The sequence below is a fragment of the Schistocerca gregaria genome, chromosome 8 (genome assembly GCF_023897955.1).
Source record: "Schistocerca gregaria isolate iqSchGreg1 chromosome 8, iqSchGreg1.2, whole genome shotgun sequence".
NCBI lineage: Eukaryota > Metazoa > Arthropoda > Insecta > Orthoptera > Acrididae > Schistocerca > Schistocerca gregaria.
In genome coordinates this window covers 263,467,902-263,491,972 of record NC_064927.1, presented here as the reverse complement: position 1 = coordinate 263,491,972, position 24,071 = coordinate 263,467,902, and the positions used below count along the sequence as shown (strand labels likewise).

At 40.1% G+C, this 24,071-nt stretch overlaps 1 protein-coding gene across 1 annotated transcript in view; it reads right to left on the bottom strand.

The window, feature by feature from the left end:
* LOC126284279 (dynein axonemal intermediate chain 7-like) overlaps positions 1-24,071 on the bottom strand; it is an 828,882-nt gene that overhangs the window by 592,760 nt on the left and 212,051 nt on the right. Inside the window, exon 8 of the mRNA XM_049983103.1 lies at positions 16,312-16,478. Coding sequence (XP_049839060.1) covers positions 16,312-16,478 — 167 coding nt within the window. The remainder of the gene's footprint in view (positions 1-16,311; positions 16,479-24,071) is intronic.

The window sequence follows — 24,071 nt, the reverse complement described above, 5'->3', positions numbered from 1 at the left end:
TGTTGACAAAGGCCTTAATGGCCGAAAGCTTTAATTGTGAGAGTCTTTTTGTTGTGCCTATCTGTGACTCAGAACCTTACCAGCCTCAGATACTTCACAGCTTACATTCGCATCTGCATAAAAAATACCACCTAGTTCAGATCCAATACATCATCACAGTGGTGAAACAGAACTGGGAACTTATTTATTTCAAGAGAAAGAAGTAGTTGTAAAGTAGAGCAGCAGTCCATAGCTTTTGCCAGCAGAACACTGTAACAACATGAAAATAATCACACCGTCACTGAAAAAGAACTTTTGGCAATTCAGTGGGCTTTTACTAAATTTAGGAACTATTTACTGGGGCACAAAATCACTGTATACTCTGATCATAAATGTTTAAGTTAGCTACATGATGTAAACTGTATCAATGTAGGATCAAAAGATGGGCACTTTTCTTACAACAGTTTGATTATTTAGTGAAATATTTAAAAGGAAAGGAAAATCTTACTGCAGATGCTCCGTATAAACAACCATGGGGGTGAAGGTGAAGACAGCAGTGGAAAAGAAGGAAGATATTTAAAAATTATGTATATGAATGTACTTAGAGATGAAAAAGAAATTGGGAAAATTTGTAATGAAGTAAGAAGAAACCAAAACCATGATGAGAATTGCACACTTGTAAAGAGTTATTTGAGAAAGAAAGGAAAGGACAAGGCAGCACAACATTATAAGGTTCACAAGAGAGTGTTATTTAGGAGAAATAGTCCACAGAATGATACATGGAAGTTATGTTAGTCAGACCCATATAAGATATTCTGGTAATGTATGTACACAAATATTTTGGGTGCTGTGGAACCTTCATGTACATTCAAAAGATTCAGAAACATTTACATTTTTACAACCATATGAGAAGAGTTAGGAAAAAATGAGCCACTCATGACAAATAGCAGTGTGTGAAAGTCAGGAACCGAACATGTATAGAGTTCACAGGGAACTTAATTCTGAAAAAAAAGGAACAGATGGAACTGGTGAGAGCTGACTTCTCTGGTTAATCTCCAGAGGCAAAAGGAGATTACAGTTACATTTTTGTTATGATAGAAATATTTTCTAAATTTATAAAGTTATATCTTGTAAAGATATATAAATAAAGCAGCCAGTATAAGCATAAAAAGTAACAATTAAAACAGACTACATTGAAAATGTGGGTATCCCAGAGAGAGCGAGAGAGAGATAGAGAGGGGGGTGGACAGGGGGGGAGAAGGGGGGGGGAGGAGAACAAGCAGTCTGATATGATACTTCTTGCATGCATGTAGATACTGCCCCAGCAGCTGCCAGAAGATCGACTTCTGATGTTGTCTCTTTTGCTCTATTGTTTACGATACTGATGGTTGTATTACTGTTTCTTCATTTTCCATTGCTGCTTCTGCTGCTGTCAGTGAAGATGATCCTTCACACGCTGTTTATAATGTAGGTTCTTCCTCATGAGTTGTAGCCTTAAATGCATCTTTCTCATATGCTGCTGGTGCATCATTCTTTTCTTTTGGTATTGGCAGTGAATCTAGTCAGTTTCTGTGCAGTCCATGTCTAATAATGTTCTGTGATGTTCTGTGACAGAACTGGGTCCTCCAATACAACTGGGTCCTCCAATAGAATTTGTTATGTACAAAAGTGCTATAAACCTTCTTGGACATTTAATGTGTTTCTATGATATATCTGTAGCAACCACAATTAGCAGTGCAGTGCAGAGCAGTTTGGTTCATGAATGCATCACCCACGTGCCACACCACAAGTATTTCATTTTGCATGGATAAATTAGTTCCATGCCAGGCGCTAGGAGCGCTGTGTTGTGTCCATTACTTCGTGCCATTTATTCTTAGTATATAGTGTTTTACATGTTCTTTTTTCTCCATGTTAGTTCTTAAATACCTTTTTCATACTTAGTTCTTGAGTAACCAGTCAACAAGTCCCTTACTCGTTTTTGTGTGAGTCTTGCCTTGATGTACACTGTGTCTAAAACAAATCCTGTATTAATTGCCAAATGAATAAAGATCAAACTGGTGACTCCTAAATGATTTATCGACTGCCTGATGCACAAAATAAAGTGATACTGTAAGATGATAGAAAATCTGACCGCGACCAACCCTGCTGTGTCCAGACTCACTGTTAGACTATCACCCTTTGTGCCTCACAATACATCACTATGGTTTGTGCAAGTTGAAGTTAGTTTATTTTACTCTAGAATAACTGCCGACACTACCAAGTTTGCACTGGTCGTGGACCAGCTCAATCATCATTACGTGGCTGAAATGCGATATTACCGCAATGACAGGGACTAATGCCTATGACCAACTCAAGGCCGAACTTATCCGCAGAGTATCAGCTTCACAACAAGAATGCATCCATCAAGTTCTGATGTGAAATACAATACATCATTACTGCACTGCCAGAGAGTAATGCCTATGATCGGCTCAAGGCAGAACTTATCCACAGAGTAGCAGCTTTGCAAGAAGAACGCCTCCGCCAAGTTCTGATGCAGGAGGACATCGGAGATTGTAAACTGTCACAGTTGCGGCACCTCCGAAGTAAGATCGATGTTGGTACTGTCGCTGACAGCCTGCTGAGAACCATTTGGAGCAGTCAGTTGTCAACTGCCATCAAAGCAATAATAGCGTCACAGTCGGAAATGCTTTTAGACACAGTGGCTGAGCTAACAGACACGGTAAAGGATGATATCTCACCTGCACCTATTAACGTAGCAACCGTGTAATGTGTGGGCACATCAGCCACAGTTTCATGCGCTGACTACGCTGCTCTGATGGAAAACATTGATATGTTGACACAACACATTAGCCAATTGATGTCTCAATGTAACATTGACAGTGATTAAGGCCCACCAAGATACCTGAAGTGCTCATGCAGCAAATCATCAACTGCCTCATTTGTGCCTATGACTGAAACATAGCAGGAAATATACTGGTCTCACAGAAGATTTGGTGATCAAGCTTGTCGCTGTACCAACTCCTGCACATACCCAGGAGTGGACTTCCTGTCTGACATTGCCAATATATGCCTGTACACCAAACCACTGGACTGATGGTTGCAGGGTTCTGGTGCCAAACAACCATCCAATCTGCCAAGCTGACTGAAACACCAGACAGCGAGTATGCCACCTGGCGCTGACAAAACCTGCAGGTGTGTCTAAGGAAGTGAAGCATAGCATAGTGTACTAAATAAAGATCACCAAAGGGCCGACATTATCCTGCAGACCCCAACAGTTAGTCACGGAACAGTTAGCTATTGCCAAGGGCAAGTTTGATAGTACGATTCAAAAGGGTATCATGTGACTATCAAGTCGCCCTTGGTCATCACTGCTACATCTCTTGCCTAAGAAGTGTGCTGCGTGGCATCTGTGCAGGGACCATAAAGCACTTAATGCCCTTACAGTGCCTGATCATTACCCAGTTCCATTGCTCCACAATTACAACTAAGTGTTGACCAGTGCCCACTTGTATGGTGTGTTGGACTGCACCAAGGCATACACACAGATACCTGTCACCAAAGAAGACATCCCAAAGAATTATGCCATTTGGCCTTTTTGAAAGTAAATTAATGACTTATGGCCTCAGAAATGCTGTACAGACATGGCAGAGACTTATCAGTTCAGTGTTGCAAGGTCTGCCATACTGTTTTGCTTACCTTGACGATATATTGGTATTTTCAGTCTCACCGGAAGAACATTGCCAGCATCACATACAAGTTTTTAAATGGCTAGACTAATATGGTGTCACTCTGGACACAGCAAAATGTATTATTGCTCAACCACAAATAGATTTTCTTGGCCACTGAATCTCTCTCTCTGGCTCACTACCATTACCTGAAAAAGTGGAAGCCATCCTACAGAACTTGTGCCCATTCACAGTTATGGAGCTGCGCCAATTTTTGAGAATGTGTAATTTTTACCGCAGACATTTACCACATGCAGCATATATTCAGGAACCATCAACAGCTGTGCTAGCAGGCCCGAAATGCAAAGGGAACACAACAATACAGTGGACAGACAGCATGACAGGTGCATTTGAATGGGCTAAACAAGCAATAGTGGATGCTGCATTTTTGGCACATGCTGAGCTAAATGCACCATTACCATTGGTTGTAGATGCAAGCCAGACAGCTGCGGGTACAGTGTTGCAACAATACAAAAATGATGCATGGCAACCTCTGGCCTTCTTTTTGAAGAAATGTAAGTGGAGCACCTATGATCGAGAACTCTTAGTGATATATGAGGGAATCAAATACTTCTGTCCTCATCTGGAGGCCTGTGAGTTCACCATATTCATAAATCATAAGATGCTGACATATGCCTATCAACTGAACGATATGAACTGTTCACCAAGGCAGCACAATCAGCTACTGTATATCACACAGTTCAGCATGAACATCCAGCATATATCAGCAATCAAGAATGTAGTAAGGGATTGTCTCTCCCATGTCAGCAGTGTCTCCACCATAGACTACACAGAACTCGCAGAAGCACAACTTACAGACCCAGAACTACAAGAGCTGTTGCAGGAAAACAAGTCTATAATGGATCTGCAGTTAGTCATGACTCCTGACAGAGGTATCAGGTTGTACTGTAATGTGTCCACAGCCAAACCATGACAGTTTTTACCTGCAAGATTCTTGAAAAATGTGTTTACATCTTTGCATAACCTGTGTCATCCTGGAGCATGAACTACAATACGCATAATGTCAGTTCACTTTGTGTGGCTAGGGATGAAGGAAGACTGCTGTGAGTGGACCAATGTTGTACATAGTGTCAGTGCAGTAAGGTTGGTCGGCACATGCATGCACCTATCAGAAACGTTCTTGAAACCACCAACCGTTTTACACACGTACATATCAACATTGTGGGAATGTTTCTGCCATCAAATGGCCACCGATATTAGCTGACGATGGTCAACTGATTCATGCATTGGCCAGAAGCGTCCCCAGTGGACAATGTCTCAGCAGAAACCTTGGTTTATGCCTTCATATTAAACTGGGTATCTCAATTTGGCTGTCATTTGCACATCACTACAGATCATTGTAAACAATCTGAATCCGATTTGCTCGCAAAGCTAACAGCGTTCTGTGGGATAAGCCACCACAACACCGCCAGCTAACACCCAGTCAGTAATGGCATGGTAGAGCATTGACACTGTACTTTGAAAGCAGCTTTGATGTGCCACTATACCAGGTCAACAGAAGCTCTCCCCATGGCCCTGTTTGGCTTACAAAACTCAAACAAGCCAGGTATAGACAGTTCCTCTGCAGAAATAGTGAATGGAGAGTCGTTACAACTGCCTGGCTAATTTGTAGATGTGTCTCCACAGTCTAAATAGAGAAAAACACTCCCTGAATAAAAATAGCTTTTCACACGGCCCGCTGAAATAACACCATCAATGAATAGATGAATTATCGTAGATGATATACCTCACTTTTTGTTATGTCCAAGTTGATTGTAATCAACTGTAACTCACAGCTGCACAATCCTATTTCCTTGTTCTTATAATTTTTTAATTCCAGAATCTTTAAGCATGCAGCCCAAAATTTTGCTTCCCAAATAAAATCGTCTTTCAGTTGGGATGTTCCATAGTGCTCAGAGCCATTTGAACCAATCAGTTGGGATGTTAAAATACTACACATTAAACTCACAAGTTGACTTTTGCACTTATACTGAAACTTAAATCAAATCCCAGGCCTCAGCCATATTGTGGCATATGATTTTACTGGGGATAATAATTGTCAAATAAATAAATGAAAGTAAAAGTCTTTATATATCTAGCACAGACTGTTTGAAAAAACTTTTTGGTTGGAATTTCATTTCTTTTCATTGCTTCGGTGCAACTAGTTTTTCCTGTAATCTCCATGTGTGAGTACAGGCCAGAGAACACCATTGTTCTCTAGTAACGTGAAAAGTCAAAAAGTGATTCAGATGCACTCAGATTTATAACTCTGAATGCTGTTTATTTCTTGACTTATTGTTATGTCACACATCAAAATCTCACACTGCACTGGAACCTTTGGGTTATTTCTTGTGGGCCTTATACACATTCACTAACAATCAGAACATTGTTACATATAGTAATTTTGTTAATTACAATCACAAAAAAAGTTCAAAATTACTTAAAATGTTATCACCCAGTGGTTACAACTAAAATACATGAAATAGGATACAAAGTCAAATACAAATCTATCATTTAAATGGGAAAATAAGTGAACTGATTCAAATAAATAATGCTGATTACATTTTTGTTAATTTCACAGAAACTCCATTATCCCAAGCATTCCTAGCATCTTCCCTGCTTCAAATAATAATACATTATTTTTTAGTGTAGTCTGAATTTCAGTATATAACCCTGTAGACTAAATAAACATTATGTTTACATTCTCAATTTAGTTTTGTATTGAGAATTATAGTAATTACAAAGTAATTAGATGTAATTATGTTATAAAACACTATATCAAGTTGACAGTATAACCAATAGAATAATTGCAGGTTTCTAACATTATAAAATTCAGTAATTTTTGTTTTGTTCTTTGGTTATACAATTGTTTGTAAATGAATAGTGCCTGAAATCAACAAATCATTGATAAATGTTCCTATAAATGGATGAACGGACTATAAGCAAATGCTTTGACATGTAGGCGTTCAAAATCACACTGCAGAGCTCAAAGGGGAAATTACATAAATGGGTCCTGCGTAATGACATAATATTTCTTCAAGTGATCCCAGCTTTGAAATTGTATGAAATATGAGCTGTCACATTTTATATTTTAGATAACAAACATAAAATTTGCTCAGCTGATAGGTAAGTTAAAAGACTGAATGTACTTTGGAAGCACGAAATGATAAATCTATTTTCTTAACATACAAATGTAAAAATTTGAGCAATAAGATGCTTATGCATTAAACTGAATTTGTCAACGTATTGCACATTTTTATATTTTTGTGTATTTTTCTCTGCATCTTTTTTTAACTGAGGATAGTTTATGTAAAAAACAGGGGAATGTAATAAATATGCTACCTTAATTTTTCTTCTTCTTTTATATTACCTTATTCTGTTTAAAAAATTTGGACAGTTAGGTATAAACTAGGGAATTTGATGCTTTTTTTGGGGACGAGCAGTTCTAAAACTGTGTTAGAACCTGAATTTTATATCCACTTGAATCTTTTGAACCTCTGCATATTACATGAAATTAAAGGAAGAAGTACGGGGTACTTTTAACTAAACTTTTGCTACCTGAGCCAGTGTACACTGAAATATGAGTACCCAGCTTTATACAAATGACGTTGAAGTTGTGACCACCATGATTTGTATTGTTGGTAGTGATACTGTCTTGACTTGGCATTATGTGCCAACACTGGTATGGTGATGCAGGGTTGAAACACAAGTATCCATGAGCATTACATGGGGAGAGAGTCAACATAGGTCTGTACAAGGTGAGAAGAGCTGTTTCATTGTCCTACTGTCACTCATTTTCCTAAGGGCTCTCTCAAGAAGTGAAAGTTTAATTATAAACATCATATGAATTGAATGGACCTGTTGGGTATTTGACAAGGTTTATTCCAACATTTACAAAGTGCAACTATGGAGAAAATGCAAAAAATACATCTCTGGTTACACATAGAGACCAAAAGCAAAAACAGGAAGTAAACAACATTATGACTACATGTCTCCTAAACTTTTTGACAAGTGTCACTTTGCAGCAAGATAATTTTGCACTATTGCCACAGGATTCAACCCCCCCCCCCTCCCTCCCCGCCCCCCCCCCCCTAGAGTCAATGATGTAGTTGGTTGAATTGCACATGATGCCCTGACCACGTAATCACTTGCTTTGCAGTGTTTGCAGTTGTGTCACTTCCTTTGGCATCACCGACACCATTAGTTAACCTCAGAAGCATGGCTCCTGCACTCCAGTGTGGAATGGGAAGCTGTGCTGACATGTATGTATTGGCTTGTCCTGTTGCCTTGTCCTAGATGGTGAGGATAGTACTATAAAAGGCTTCAGTCTGTAAAATAAAATTGTTTTCAGGTTACCACAAATGTCCACCTTAAACTGTTTGTCTCCTTACTGAACACTTTGTAGGGTCCATCATAAGGTGGCTATAATGGTATATGCATGGTGAAGTGCTGAACAAAAACTTATTTGCATCTTGACAACTCATGAAATACAAATGAATGTGAGACTGTCTTTCTCTTGGTGCCGTGCGGTGCAGTTGCCATATGTGCAACCACAGTTTCATAACAAAGACGGAGCCTTGATCACATCACCCGGTGTACTGCCATAAATTCATCTTTCAGGTGAGTTGTTTGTCCATTCACCATCTCAGCTACCATGGCTCCCACATCCTCCTTTATAGCTGCACAGATGCCCAGTAGAATGATAGGTGGAGACTCAGTCCAACATTGTGAGTTGTAACAATTTAAGGACACCTTTAACTCTCAATTCACTCTTCCTCAAGTCTATTGGCCACTGGATGGTATGCTGTGGTTTTAACCCTCTTTGTTCCTAGAAGCAAAGAGGCAGCCTGAATAGATGTGAACTGAACTGTCTACCTTGATCCATCATGATGCATAGGGAATGCCAAAAAGGATGATTCACCTGCAAAAAATAGTGGTAGCTCTGCTGTGATGTCTGCCATGGGAAAGACTTCTGGCCAATTTGTGAACCAATAAATTGCAGCCAAACAGTAGGTAAACCCTTCACATAGTGGGAGAGGTCCTACTACATCCAAATGTATATGCTCGAAACTTTAACTGGGTGGTAGAAGTGTGCCAAGTGGTGCAAGAGCATATCATATAATTTTACATCACTGGGATGCAATGCACTGAGGTATATAAACCTTGCAGTCTACATTCAAACTTGGCCACACAAAAGTTCATTTGATAAACTTGGTGGTTCCATGGACTCCTCGTTGTGACAGCTGATGCAATGAAATAATGTCTTGCTGGCAGAAACTCTTTGTCTCAAAAGGACATGCTGCTGCTGGCAGCGAAAGGCACTGGAGCTGTAGACCAGTGGGTTCTGCCAAAATCTCTCACAGCTATTATCAAGCTGTTATGCTGCTGCAAGGGCTTCATAGCCCATAGTGCTTGTGATCTCTTGAATGTACAATAGTGTCAGCCGGCAGATTCTTCTCACCGTCGATGTGTATAATACTTGTAGTGAATTGTCCAGTGAAATCTAAACGGCAAAGCTAGTGTGAAGAGGATTTGTCAGGTTTTTTTATTGAAATGCATATGTGAGAGTTTTGTGGTCCATAACCAGGATGAATTGTTGCCCCTCAAGCACATAAGAACATACCGGAACTTCTCAACAGTGGTGTGCGCAGTGTACAGCTCCCGGTCATATGTGGACCACTATTGTTGCGCCGGTAAATGTTTCTTGCTGAAGTATGCTAATGGTTGCCAGCAATGGATTGTCTGTTGTTGCAACATGGCGCCCACTGCTGTCACAGAGGCATTGACCATGTGGGCGAGAGATGCTTGTGGAGCTGGGTGAGCCAACAGTGTGGTGTCTTTGATAGCAAATTTCAGTTTCACAAAAGCCACTAGCATTGCATCAAATCACTTCACTTATTCACCATGTTTATGCATCCCTCATAGGTACTCATTTAAAGATGCCACCAATAAAGTATGCTTACAAACTAAGTGCCTATAAAAGTTTTTGACACATAGAAATTGATGTAACTCAAGTGTTGTTATTGGTTGTGGGTAATTCAAAATCATCTCAACCCTCTCTTGTGGAGATAGTGTCGGTAGTGTAGCCAGGAAACTGCACCTCTGGTGCTCTGAAAACTTATGTCACTGGATTTACAAGCAAACTGTGTGCAGAAAGACAGTCGAGAAGCTGGCGTAAATGCTCTAGGTGCTCTGTGTCTGATCTGGGCATCACCAAATGATTGTTAATATAGATGTAACTGAAATCAAGATCATATATAACTCCATACACAAATCTCTGAAAAGTTTGGGAAAAGTTTCAAGGCCAAATTGCTTTCCGTTAAATTCAAAAAGTCCAAATGGAGTACACACTGCCATTTTGTGGCTGTCCTCTGGTGCAAATGGTATCTGATACTAAGAACACACTAGATCTATAGTAGAGAAGATGCATTGATCAATGTAGAGTGCAAAGTCCTTAATGTGAGGCACAAGGTATCGATCAGGAATATTCCTTTTGTTAGCTGACAATAATCACCACAGGGGTGCCATCCATTAGTTTTCTGTGGCACAACATGGAGAGGCAAAGGCCAGCTACTACCATATGGTTGGCGGATTCCTTTTGTCAGCATGAAGGTAAGCTCCTGTCTTGCTACTTACCCAATTTCAAACAACATGGTTGTACGTAGATCACTGGACTAGGACTTTTCAATATGTGGTGCACCGTATTGTGCTGAACTGGTGCAAGTGTCGGTCACTGCTGCATATCATCTGGATATTGCTGAAGGAGTGCGATATACAGTGAATCACCTGTTACTGTTCATAGTCCCGCACAGTCACTGTAATGAAACTGACCCTGGCTGTTTAGGTTGGTTGTCATTTCCAAAAGATGGTGGTGTCTGAGGTCTGGTAGTAGTCCCCAGCATGACAAAAAGTCTGCTCCTAGCATCAGACGCACTATGTCGCTGACTATGAATTGCCATTCAAATTGACATCAGAGACCCAGGTTGAGAGCTAATGTCACCTGTCCATATGTTTTAACGGTGGAGCCATTAGTGACAAACAGGTACCAATCATCACGACGATGGCAAGATAGGCATGTAAACTGACGCATCTGCTCTAGGTCCACCAAGAATGCCTGTTTCGTGTATCGTACAATGACCAGAAGGTGACATCTGTTATCTGCTGAGTCAGTTGCCATCATCACTGAGTGATTGTGGAAAATAACCTTGTTGTGATTGCTTCCCATTTCACATGGTGGGTTACACTTCTTGGCCTCCATACTGAATCATTTGTGGTACCAACATACTCTCAGATTGATGTCGAGCAACTACAACCTATGTTCAACTACAGTGCCAACATTGATTGGTACTTGCATGCAGAGCTGTAACCTGTGTGGTAAGCCCTGCCATTTGTTCCTGTAGCAATGACAATGTTGCTGTGGTGGGCCACTAGTAGTGGTGTGACAGCTGCCACAGTTGCAGATGGATACATCTCCACTACATAACTGTGTAATGACATCTAAATCTCCTACACACACTGCAAATATCTTTTGCAGATCCATGGGCAGGCATGACATTCATATGCTCCTCAGTATGTCATCACTGACTGCAATATTTGCCAAAGCATGCAGATGATGTAATAAATGCAATGGAGTGCAATTACCAAGCTCTTCTGTTCCCAGCAATTTTCTCTAGTCTTTTGGTCTCTGACTGTGACAAGTACTTGATTGGTGTGCTTTTAATTGTCACATACATTTACAGGGCTGGGGGCATGGCTATAATATCCTGTCTTCACTGGCCACCTCGTCATTTAGTGCCAGAATGACATAGCTGTGCACTGTCTTGCTCGCAGTGACATATGGCTCTCCAATTGAGAAAACCAAAGGATTGGGTTTTGTTGCCAAAGGAAGGTAGTTTCACAGATGTGCAGATGACTGCCGAGATCAGTGGCATCTTGTCTGTGGCTGCTGGTTTTGGCCTGAGTATAGTGTAGGATTCTCTGTAAGTTGCATGAGAAGTACACGTTGCATATATGTCATGGCACAGAAGGTTTATGTGTATGCTGTAGCCAACATAGCCCCTTAACTCATTAGGTGGCATGATCACATTGGGGTCATAACTAAATGTTGGGTATTTGACAATATTTATTCCAACATTTACAAAGCACAACTACACAGGCAATATATAAAATACATCTCTAAGTACACATAGTGATCAAAAGTAAAAACAAAGAATAAACAAAACTATGACTACTTAACGCCTCTTAAAGTTCTTCGACAAGTGGCAGTTTGCAGCAAGATAATTTTCCACAATCACTACAAACCTGTGATGAAAAACATTCATATCCTACTTGTTAAAGGTCTCATACTGCTTAGCAACATTCATGAATCAGCAAAAAGTGAGTTTTGCAAGCACACTTAGGATTGGTCCAGTAAATATCACTATGACATCTTGCTTTCCTTCAATTTGCTCTATGTGGTCATTGGATTTTCAATCACTGTGGATACGTACTTCTACATATTTCATGGTTATTAATTTTACTGATTGATTGCTCAGACACAAACAATAATATAACTGATCTATTTATGCACAGTCATGCACTTAAAACAATAATAAGACCTTCCTATGGATGCATAAAAAATATCCTTGAACAATGCAAGGAATAAAGGAACTACTCATGATACAGGTGAGGCACTGAGTGGTCAAAATGAACTTAAACAAAATTGGAAACATAGCTGGTCAGTTGGACAATAACCATCTTTGGAACTAGCCAACAGAATGCCCCCCCCTCCCCCAAGTCTAACAATTGTTAAATTGTAATTATATCACATAAAAAAATATTTGTTTGGGACTTGTTATCCATCAACACCTGTAGATGAACTATCTACAAATAAGTCAGTTCTGGTGACCTATTGGTAAAGTGCGTGCCTGGAAACTGAAACATCACAGGATGGAATCTCATGTTGGATTTTTCAGCCCTTGTTTTAACCCTTCTCTACCTCTCAATGATGTAAGGAGTCACCAGAAACAACATATCATTTCAATTCCACATTAAATCATAGGTGCCCTCATCCCAGATGGATAATCGAGGTAGATTAAGGATACACAACTCTCCAAAGTAGCATCCAGTACAATGACTTTTACCATTAAATTATTATTATTGTCTACATACATAATTTGTACAGAACTCTCAGAGTGTGAGTCATAATCACACTTGCCAGGTTCCATAAACCAAATTTTGACAATATAATGTAAATGGATAGATAACAAAACATCAACTCACCAAGTGGTGGCAGGAGAACATACACGCACAAAAAGGTTTAACTTATGAAATCTTTTGGAGCCAGTCACTTCTTCTTCCAGCTGAAGAGTTGAAGGGTTAGGAAGAGGGATGAAGGAAAAGGACTGGAGAGGTTTAGGAAAATGGCAGCAGTTTGGAAAAGTTACCCAGAACCCCAGATGAGGGGAGACTTACCAGATGGGGTAAGAAGGAGACGCTGATTGTTGGGGACTGTGCTGGACAAGTTCTGAAAATCTGAGAGATTAAAGGTGGAAGACAGGGTAATATGGAAGACAAGATTACTGCTAGATCATCGTGCATGAAATAATAAGAGTGAATAGCACAGATGGTTAAAAATAGACAGGTAAGAAAATGAGTGGACAAAGGAGTAGTTACTGTGAAGAAATGCTGAGACAGAAGGAATTAAAGTATATTAAGGCCAGGTGGGTGGTGCAAAACAAGGACATGCTGTAGTGCTAGTTCCCACCTGCTGAGTTCTGAGCAACAGGTGTCTGGGGGAAGAATCCATATGGCGTGTATGGTGAAACAGGCACTGGGGTCACAACTGTCATGTTGTAGAGCATGCTTTGCAACAGGATATTGTCTGTTGCCAATATACACCCTCTGCCTATGCCCATTCATCCTAACTGAAAAAAGGATGCTAGTCATGCTGATGTAAAAGGTCGAACAGAGTTTACATAACAGCTGGTATATGACGTGTCATTTCACAGGTGGCTCTTCCATTGATGGTGTATGTTTTTTCAGTTGCAGGGCTGGTATAGGTGGTGATAGGAGGGTGCATAGGGTAAGTCTTCAAGTGGGGACAGTCGCGAGTGTAGGGGCCATAGGGTAGGGAGATTGGTGCAGAAGGAGAATGGGGTTTAACAAGGATGTTGTGGAAATTGGGAGGGTGACAAAAAGCCATTCTAGCTATTCAGACTGAAACGATCTCATTTCAGGGTGTGACTTTAGGAATTCATGGCCTTGTGGAAGTAGATCATTAATACATTCAAGGCTAGGATAATACCGAGTAACAAGTGGTGTGTTCCGAAGTTGTTTTTTGGAGGGATCAGAAGTATCAGGATTGGAGGTGATGTCCTGGGAAATTTGCTTTTGAACTAGGCTAATGTCCAGTGAAGACTGAGGTAAAAATGGCAGTGTCTTGTTGTAAAGAGTCTACATCCAAACAAATACATTTGCCTCAAATGCTGAAGCAGTATGGGAGGGGACGTTTGCCATGGAAAGGATGGCAACTGTCAAAATGTAAGTGCTGTTGTTTGTTAGTAGACTTAATGTGGACCGAAGTGTAGCTGGACTTCAGTGAGGATGAGATCAACATCAAGAAAAGTGGCATGGGATTTGGAAAAGGAGCATGTGAAAATTAATTGGGAGAAGGTACTTAGAGGTTTCAGAAATTTTAACAGGTCAGCCTCACCATGAGTCCATATGGCAAAGATGCCATTTATGTATCTAAACAAAACCAGGGGCTCAAGGCTTATGGATCCCAGGCTAGCCCCCTCCAAGTGACCCATGAAAAGTTGGCATGGCTTTATCCCTGATACATTTGTATATTTGCCTCTCAAAGGTGAAGTAATTATTGGTAAGTATAAAGTTGAGTAAGGCGTGCAGGAATGATGTCATAGCTTTGGAAACAGGAAAAAGCCATGCCAAGCTTTTCATGGGTCACTTGGAGGGGGCTAGCCTGGGATCCATAAGCCTTGAGCCTCTGGTTTTGTTTAGATACATAAATGACATCTTTGCCATGTTCAGCAGTACACAGACCATGTATGTGGGGGATGTATGTGGGAGATGGCATCAATGGTGACAAGCAAGGTGTTTAGTGAGAGTGGGACAGGTAGGGATTTCAGATGATCTAGGAAGTGGTTGGTATCTTTAATATGGGAGGCAAGACTTAGTACTATTGGTTGCTGGTGTTGATCAACTTAGGCAGATATACATTCGGTGGGTGATGGGATGGCCAGAATGATTGAGTTTGTGGGTCTTCAGAAGAAGGTAAAAGAGTGATGAGAGGGGGGGTGTCATGGTTTAGGTGGGGTAAAAAGTTCTATGGATTGAGGGATAAGTCACTGTGAGCGGCTGATGTTTGATGTTTAGAGGTGAAGTATCCAAATTCTTATACAAGCTGAATTTTTTCAAAATCTTATTTGGTATATAGTTTATAGGCTACTGATGTTAACAACATAAAGTGTTCATGCAGACATTTTTTTTGATGAAGTGTTCAAAATTTACAATCCACTAAAACCACATGCATTTCAAAATGTAAGCCTAATAACAGTTGCTTGTTTTTGAAAGACCTATTCTCTCCTTAATAAACAACACCTTATCATTCCTTTGAAAAATGTGTATTTAAAAAAGTTATCTTTATTAGTAATTGTTGGTTTCCAGAATGTTTGAACTGCAAATTGCATTCCTTTGAAAAATCCAGCATCATTGTCCTGTAGTCCTAATTTTCCTGTTTCCAGAAATGTATAATTTTACAGGAATTATATGTTATTTTGTGCAATATTCCAATAAGAAGACAGATTTTAGACATTTCTTGGCAGGCTTTGCTACATTCTGGGGACAAAACTGCAGACCCAACATTTCATTATGTAAAATAGAACCTATGATTTTTGCCATTTGAAGAATACTTGGCTTATTGTTAAACAAAATAACTTATTTCTCTAAGGTATATATTTTAACTACTATTTCAGTATTTTATTTTGTTAATGAATATGTAATAATTCAATAGTTTATAATTTTGTAAAAACAGTATTATGCACATCCTTAAATAAACGTTGTGAACAAAGGCACAGTCAGTCAGCATCCATCATTTATAGAGTACAGTCCCTAGTTCTGAGTTTGTTATGAGTAATAGTAAATGCACTCAAATCTATATGATTAATCACTAAAACATGCTGAGTAATAGTAAATGAAAGTTATTTAAGTAAAATGTGTTAACTGGAACACTTTTAGTTTGAATCATGCATTAACACCATTTGTCCCTGTAATGTAGACTAATTTTATTGAGTTTCCTGACCTGTATCATTACAGGTGTGAATTTACTATAAAAGTTGATTATCATCAACATAGAGAGTGAAAATAAAACAGCATAATACGAAAATCTACTTCAGTGGCACTGTGTTATTCCAATTATCTCAAGCACCTAGTAGCAATTAAAGATTTAAATTAAGAAGAAGAAGATTTCCAAGAAGCCCAACTGACAGGTCAATAAATTTACAAACTTCACAGCTACATTGTCATGGTAAACTACATTCTCCTGGTGCTACAGCCCAACAGCCCAGGCAGGTTGTAGTACCAGGCCTTAACTTTAATTTAATTTCCTTACCCTTTGGCTTAACATTGAACTGTTGCTTCAGCTCACAGGAAGGACTCAGGTCAGAATAGTGGTCATAGTTGACATGCAAGCCCCGCAACACCAGGTCAACATCTGCCAAAGACCCCGGCAACTGCACTAGCAGCCCGAGCTCACTCATCTCACACGTCTTTATGGGCCTGCAATTACAAGATGAACATATATTTGCCACTCATTTCAAATGTTATGGAAAATTCACTATGGATCTGAATTTTATGTGATGTGGAACAAATCAAAGCATATTTTAACAGAGTAAAGCATCTGCAAGAAATTGCATCAGTGTTAAAATACTGTTATCTTATTATACACTAGTTGTTCTGAATTTCAGATAGTAAATTAACACAAACTCTACTACTTAAAAACACTGCTGTTTTCTTAGTTGTACTAAATAGCTGATGTTAATGTACCACTTTCTTAACACCAACAGGACAACAGAGAATAAGAGTTCCCTTTGGGCCAGAAAAAAAAATTGTTTACTATGAACACTGCTACTCCTCCTGTAGAGTCTTGCAGTTCAGATAACATGGCAATTTTCAGAGATGGACACTAACAGTTATCCAACAGAAAGCATCAAGATTTACTGACTGTGTAGCTGAAACATCAAGTTGTCAAACTTATACAGACATATTTTAATACAACTTAAATCTTTCTTTCTCCAGCACATGAGTAGATTTATATGCATGCTAACTTTCTAAAAGGCGAAAAAATTTAACAAAGAAGAAAACAAGCTCTTTGAGATTGAAAACCAAGCTCTGGGAAGCCACCACAAGAGGATACAAACATAAACAAGTCTGCTAGCACAGAAGTCACTCTCACTATTAGGAGTGTTTCACACCCCATGTGAACAGTATGCCACACCACGGAATGGCGGTCTTCTGTCTAACAGAAGCTTGTAATCTCCCTCACATTATCTGTTGATTTTCAATCCTAAAATAAACTCTTTTAATAAGCTTTGACAGGAGTAAGATTTACAATAATTTTTTTCACTTGTCTTCTTTTCTCAAAGTTGTCACCAGTTCTTCACATCTGGTGGCTGATTCTTAAGGCTGAAATTTTTTGATATTATTGCTTCTCCTGGTTCCAATTGGCGTCATGACTACTGAAGAATTGCCTGTGTTCATCGTGATTTTTATTTTTTCACATTTTTCTATCTTACACTGTCTTTAGAATTTCCACTTCATTATCAAAAATTACATTGTTAATGCCAAACATAAAAACCCATCTGATAACACCAGAGGCATGCCCACTACTTCTTCATTCTGCAGTACTAACAACATTCTAAAGAGTTTACAAGTTCTGTTAACAAACTATGTTCTATTAATTTGTATTGTTATTTTATAAGTGGATACTGAATTAATTTAATAATTAGCATCTGACTGTGCAATTAATAATAGGAAATTAGAGTGTGCCACATATTATGTAATTTCAAATGTTTCTAAAAGAAGAGAATTTTAACTGCACATACAGTGCTGGTACATATCAATTGTAACAAAGAAAATAAAGTGATTTATTTTTAAACATTTTAACCTGAAATAAAATACATTGTATATAAAATCACACGAAATTCTTTGAGATAAACAGCTGAGATAATATTAACCTGTTTAAAAGGTAGGAAGTATTTTTCGTGTCAATAACTTCTGTTGAAGAAAAGCAATGCTAGATGAGGGTGTCCCTTTACAAGCTGGATCACATAATGTAATGAAGACATCATGAGGACTTAACATGTAAATGCAAGGTCATGATAGTTTGTCTCACTAAAGAAATAGGCTTTTGTCGAAACAGTAAATAATTACCACATGACAGGGTAGGACAAAGGGTTTCTGAATCTACTGCTCTCTCAAAATAACAAGTAGTAATGCTCATAGCAAATGAACATCTGTTCTTCTGGAATATAGGGAAATATTATTCTATGAAGTGTTAATACTGATATTGAGAAATGAGCTAATAATTAATTAATTAATTAATTATGGATTAGTATAACTAAAGAACAGCATGTCAGGGCCTATATATAGTCTTTGTGATGGCAAGCTAATGCATAATTTTGTGTAGAATTTCATATCTATAGGAAATGAGATACAAGTCCTAATTTCATAATCACTAAACATTTTCTTGGTCAAACAGAAATATGGACCAAGTAGAGTATTTAATTATTTATGGTCCATTATAAGATGTAATCTTGAACCAAATGGCTGCACAATAAATTTATTTACTGAAAACAGAATTACCAGAATCTCCTTCCCAATCTGTAATGAAAACCATTGTGTAGTGTGACAGTGTTTTTGATTAGAATGTGACTGATTGTTCTATGTCATCTGCTTTACTGTGCCAAAGAGATATTATGTGGCATTAGCTGCTTGAACTTTGGTTTAGAAAGTTCTTCAGTCTGATTAAATCTTTCTCACTTTCCTGAACAAATGAAATGGGACATCTTAATTTTGAAAGTGACTTAAAGATGCAAGATGTGGATGGGCCTTTGAATGAATTTGGCAAAGCAGTTTACCACTGAAGAAGCTATGGTAATGAGCTGAATAGGCAGAAATGTTTCAGGAAGAACATTCTCTCTCCCTCTCTCTCTCTCTCTCTCTCTCTCTCTCTCTCTCTCTCTCTCTCTCTCACACACACACACACACACACACACACACACACACAGACACACATACCCCCTTTTATTGCAAATCTGATGGTTCCTTGCTGCCTCAGGATGTCTCCTATCAACCAATTCCTTCTTTTAGTCAAGCCATGTCACAAATTTCTTTTTACACAACTCAGTTCAGTACCTTCACATTTGTCATTCAAATATAACAATCTAATCTTCAGCATTATTGTGTAGTACCACATTTCACAGGCTAATATCTTGTTCTTGCCTGAAGTTCCTACTGCCCATGTTTCAGTTCCATACAAGGTTGCACTCCAGACAAATATTCCCAGAAAAGACTTCTTAATACTTACATTTGTACTTTATGATTACAAATTCCTCTTTTTCAGAAATATTTTTCTTGCTATTGCCAGCTTCAGTATGTTACCTACTTTGTTCACTATCTATTTTGCTGCCAAAATAGCAAAAGAGATCAACTTTTAGTGTCTAATTTCCTAATCTAAATCCTTCAGCATCACTTGATTTAATTAACTTACATTCCATTAGCCTTTTTTTGCTTTTGTTGATGTTCATTTTATATCCTCTGTTCAAGACACTGTCTATTCCAATTAACTGATCTCGAAAGTCCTTTGCAGTCTCTGACAGAATTAGAATATTACTGAAAAATCTCAAAGTGTTTATTTCTTCTCCCTGAACTTTAATTCCCTTTCAAAATTTCTCCTTGGTTTAATTCACAACTTTCTCACTGTACAGATTGAATAACATCAGAATAGGCTGCAATCCTGTCTCATTCCGTTTCATGTCCTTCAATTCTTATGATTGCAGTCTGGTTTCCTTGCAAGTTGTAAATAACCAAGACACAAAGGAATTGGAGACATTAGCTGCCATTGGACATTTGTTTGCATCAATAGAGAAAGCTGAAAATTTGTGCCGCACTAGGATTCAAATCTGGTCTCCTGGTTGCTAGGCAGTTGCACTGACCACTATACCATCCGGACACAGTGGTCATGACGAACACTCAGACTACCCTAGCACACCTCCTGTTTGACCCAAATTCTCAACTTATACCACACTTTACTGATGTAGCATCACTCTTCATTAGTCTCATTACTTGTGGCATCTTGCTGATACCCATAAGAGTTCGACCATGGTGTGCATCTGAACTGAAAGAATCACTGGCCATCAGGCCTTATTATGTGGCGTCTGTTCTTATCAACATGTTCATGATGTTAGTGTAACCTCTGTGTACAGATGGTGTAGTTGTCAGCCTATCTGCCTAGTAAGCAGGAGACCCAGGTTCAAATCAAGGTCTGGCACAAATTTTCAACTTGTCCCATTGATATAAATCAGTGCCCACTGGTCGCTAATGTCTTTAATTCCTCTGTTCATTGTTTCTAAGTGGCTGCAGGACCAAAATGGTGCCTGATCTTTCAGATATTTCCGAAAGAACTGAACCCAGTATATATTGTAAATAACCTTTTGAGCCCTGTATTTCATTCTTTCAAACTTGAAAATTCCAAAGAGTATAGTCCAGTCGACACTGTTAGCAGTTTTTATAAATCTACAAATACAATAAACATAGATTTGCCGCATGTTTTCCTCTACAAATTTTTTCCAGCATTCAGCTTTCCCTTTGAGTACTGGTTTGCCATCTGATCTCTTGATATTCTTACAGTTGCTCCACTTATCTCCAAAGATCTCTTTAATTTTCCTATAGGCACCAGTATCTTGTGCCTAATTAGGCATGCTTTCACAGGCTTGCATTTGTCCACTATCCATTCATGCTTGACACCCTCCCCCCTCCCCCACCACCACCAATGACGAATCTCATTCTGGATGTCCATCAACTGCCCGAATCAACAAAAATATCCAAAAATTTCGAGAGCTTGTGAAGCTCGCAGACTAACAATAAACAACTGACCAACTATGAAAGATTAGTGGGTTATCTTGGAGCTCATTTCTGCAAATTTTAATGGAAGATTTCTTCCACTATGACAATGCACCTGCACACACAGCCATCTCTGTTAGACAATTTTTGGCTAAAAACCTTTAGTCATCTGACCAGGCTTCATACGACTTTTTCTTATGTTCATGCATTAAAAGGGGTATCAAAGGACACTGATTTGACAACACTGAAGTACAAAAAGTGTTTTGAGCAATGGGAGCACTGGTGGGACTAATGTATTATTGTAATGGAGGGTATTTTGAAGGGCATACGGTTGTTTTGTAATCAATTTCAAAGCAAATAGCTTTTAAAAAATAATTCTGCTTATATATATATATATATATATATATATATATATATATATATATATATATATATATATATAATAAAAACAAAGATTCCAAGACTTACCAAGCGGGAAAGCGCCGGCAGACATGCACATGAACAAAACACACACACAGAATTACTAGCTTTCGCAACCGATGGTTGATGCTTCAGGAAGGAGAGGGAAAGATGAAAGGATGCGGGTTTTAAGGGAGAGGGTAAGGAGTCATTCCAATCCCGGGAGCGGAAAGACTTCCCTTAGAGGAAAAAAAGGACAGGTGTACACTCTCACACACACACACACATCCATCCGCACATACACAGACACAAGCAGACATATTTAAAGGCAAAGAGTAAGGGCAGAGATGTCAGTCGAGGCGGAAGTACAGAGGCAAAGAAGTTGTTGAAACACAGGTGAGGTATGAGCGGCGGCAACTTGAAATTAGCGGAGGTTGAGGCCTGGCGGATATCGAGAAGAGAGGATATACTGAAGGGCAAGTTCCCATCTCCGGAGTTCGGATAGGTTGGTGTTGGTGGGAAGTATCCAGATAACTCGGACGGTGTAACACTGTGCCAAGATGTGCTGGGCGTGCATCAAGGCATGTTTAGCCACAGGGTGATCCTCATTACCAACAAACACTGTCTGCCTGTGTCCATTCATGCGAATCGACAGTTTGTTGCTGGTCATTCCCACATAGAAAGCGTCACAGTGCAGGCAGGTCAGTTGGTAAATCACGTGGGTGCTTTCACACGTGGCTCTCCCTTTGATCGTGTACACCTTCCGGGTTACAACACTGGAGTAGGTGGTGGTGGGAGGGTGCATAGGACAGGTTTTACACCGGGGGCGGTTGCAAGGGTAGGAGCCAGAGGGTAGGGAAGGTGGTTTGGGGATTTCATAGGGATGAACCAAGAGGTTACGAAGGTTAGGTGGACGGCGGAAAGACACTCTTGGTGGAGTGGGGAGGATTTCATGAAGGATGGATCTCATTTCAGGGCAGGGTTTTAGGAAGTCGTATCCCTGCTGGAGAGCCACATTCAAGGTCTGATCCAGTCCCGGGAAGTATTCTGTCACAAGTGGGGCACTTTTGGGGTTCTTCTGTGAGAGGTTCTGGGTTTGAGGGGATGAGGAAGTGGCTCTGGTTATCTGCTTCTGAACCAGGTTGGGAGGGTAGTTGCGGGATGCGAAAGCTGTTTTCAGGTTGTTGGTGTAATGGTCTAGGGATTCAGGACTGGAGCAGATTCGTTTGCCACGAAGGCCTAGGCTGTAGGGAAGGGACCGTTTGATATGGAATGGGTGGCAGCTGTCATAATGGAGGTACTGTTGCTTGTTGGTGGGTTTGATGTGGACGGATGTGTGGAGCTGGCCAATGGACAGATGGAGGTCAACGTCTAGGAAAGTGGCAAGGGATTTGGAGTAGGATCAGGTGAATCTGATGGAACCAAAGGAGTTGAGGTTGGAGAGGAAATTCTGGAGTTGTTCTTCACTGTGAGTCCAAATCATAAAGATATCATCAATAAATCTGTACCAAATTTGGGTTGGCAGGCTTGGATAACCAAGAAGGCTTCCTCTAAGCAACCCATAAATAGGTTGGCATACGAGGGAGCCATCCTGGTACCCATGGCTGTTCCCTTTAATTGTTGGTATGTCTGGCCTTCAAAAGTGAAGAAGTTGTGGGTCAGGATGAAGCTGGCTAAGGTGACGAGGAAAGAGGTTTCAGGTAGGGTGGCAGGTGATCGGTGTGAAAGGAAGTGCTCCATTGCAGCGAGGCCCTGGACGTGCGGGATATTCGTGTATAGGAAAGTGGCATCAATGGTTACAAGGATGGTTTCCGGGGGTAACAGACTGGGTACGGATTCCAGGCGTTCGAGAAAGTGGTTGGTGTCTTTGATGAAGGATGGGAGACTGCATGTAATGGGTTAAAGGTGTTGATCTACGTAGGCAGAGATACGTTCTGTGGGGGCTTGGTAACCAGCTACAATGGGGCGGCCAGGATGTTTGGGTTTGTGAATTTTAGGAAGTAGGTAGAAGGTAGGAGTGCAAGGTGTCGGTGGGGTCAGGAGTTTGATGGAGTCAGGTGAAAGGTTTTGTAGGGGGCCTAAGGTTCTGAGGATTCCTTGAAGCTCCGCCTGGACATCAGGAATGGGATTACCTTGGCAAACTTTGTATGTAGAGTTGTCTGAAAGCTGACGCAGTCCCTCAGCCACATACTCCCGACGATCAAGTACCACGGTCGTGGAACCCTTGTCAGCTGGAAGAATGATGATGGATGCCACGAAGAAAAACTATCCTGATCCCACTCCTAATGATCCAACTCCCCAAGACACTATCCAAATTGAACCCTGCCTGCAACAGTTCCGTCCTCCATCACAGCGGGACCCACCTCCTCTTCCTCAAAATCACCCCCTCCAAACCTTCCAGGAATTTCTCACTTCCAGCCTTGCCTCTCAATCTTTCTTGAAAAACCTTAATCCTACTCCCAACATCACCACAGCCGAAGCCCAGGCTATCCGTGATCTGAAAGCTGACTGATCCATCATCATTCTTCCGGCTGACAAGGGTTCCACGACCGTGGTACTTGATCGTCGGGAGTATGTGGCTGAGGGACTGCGTCAGCTTTCAGACAACTCTACATACAAAGTTTGCCAATGTAATCCCATTCCTGATGTCCAGGCGGAGCTTCAAGGAATCCTCAGAACCTTAGGCCCCCTACAAAACCTTTCATCTGACTCCATCCCGCAACTACCCTCCCAACCTGGTTCAGAAGCAGATAACCAGAGCCACTTCCTCATCCCCTCAAACCCAGAACCTCTCACAGAAGAACCCCAAAAGTGCCCCACTTGTGACAGAATACTTCCCGGGACTGGATC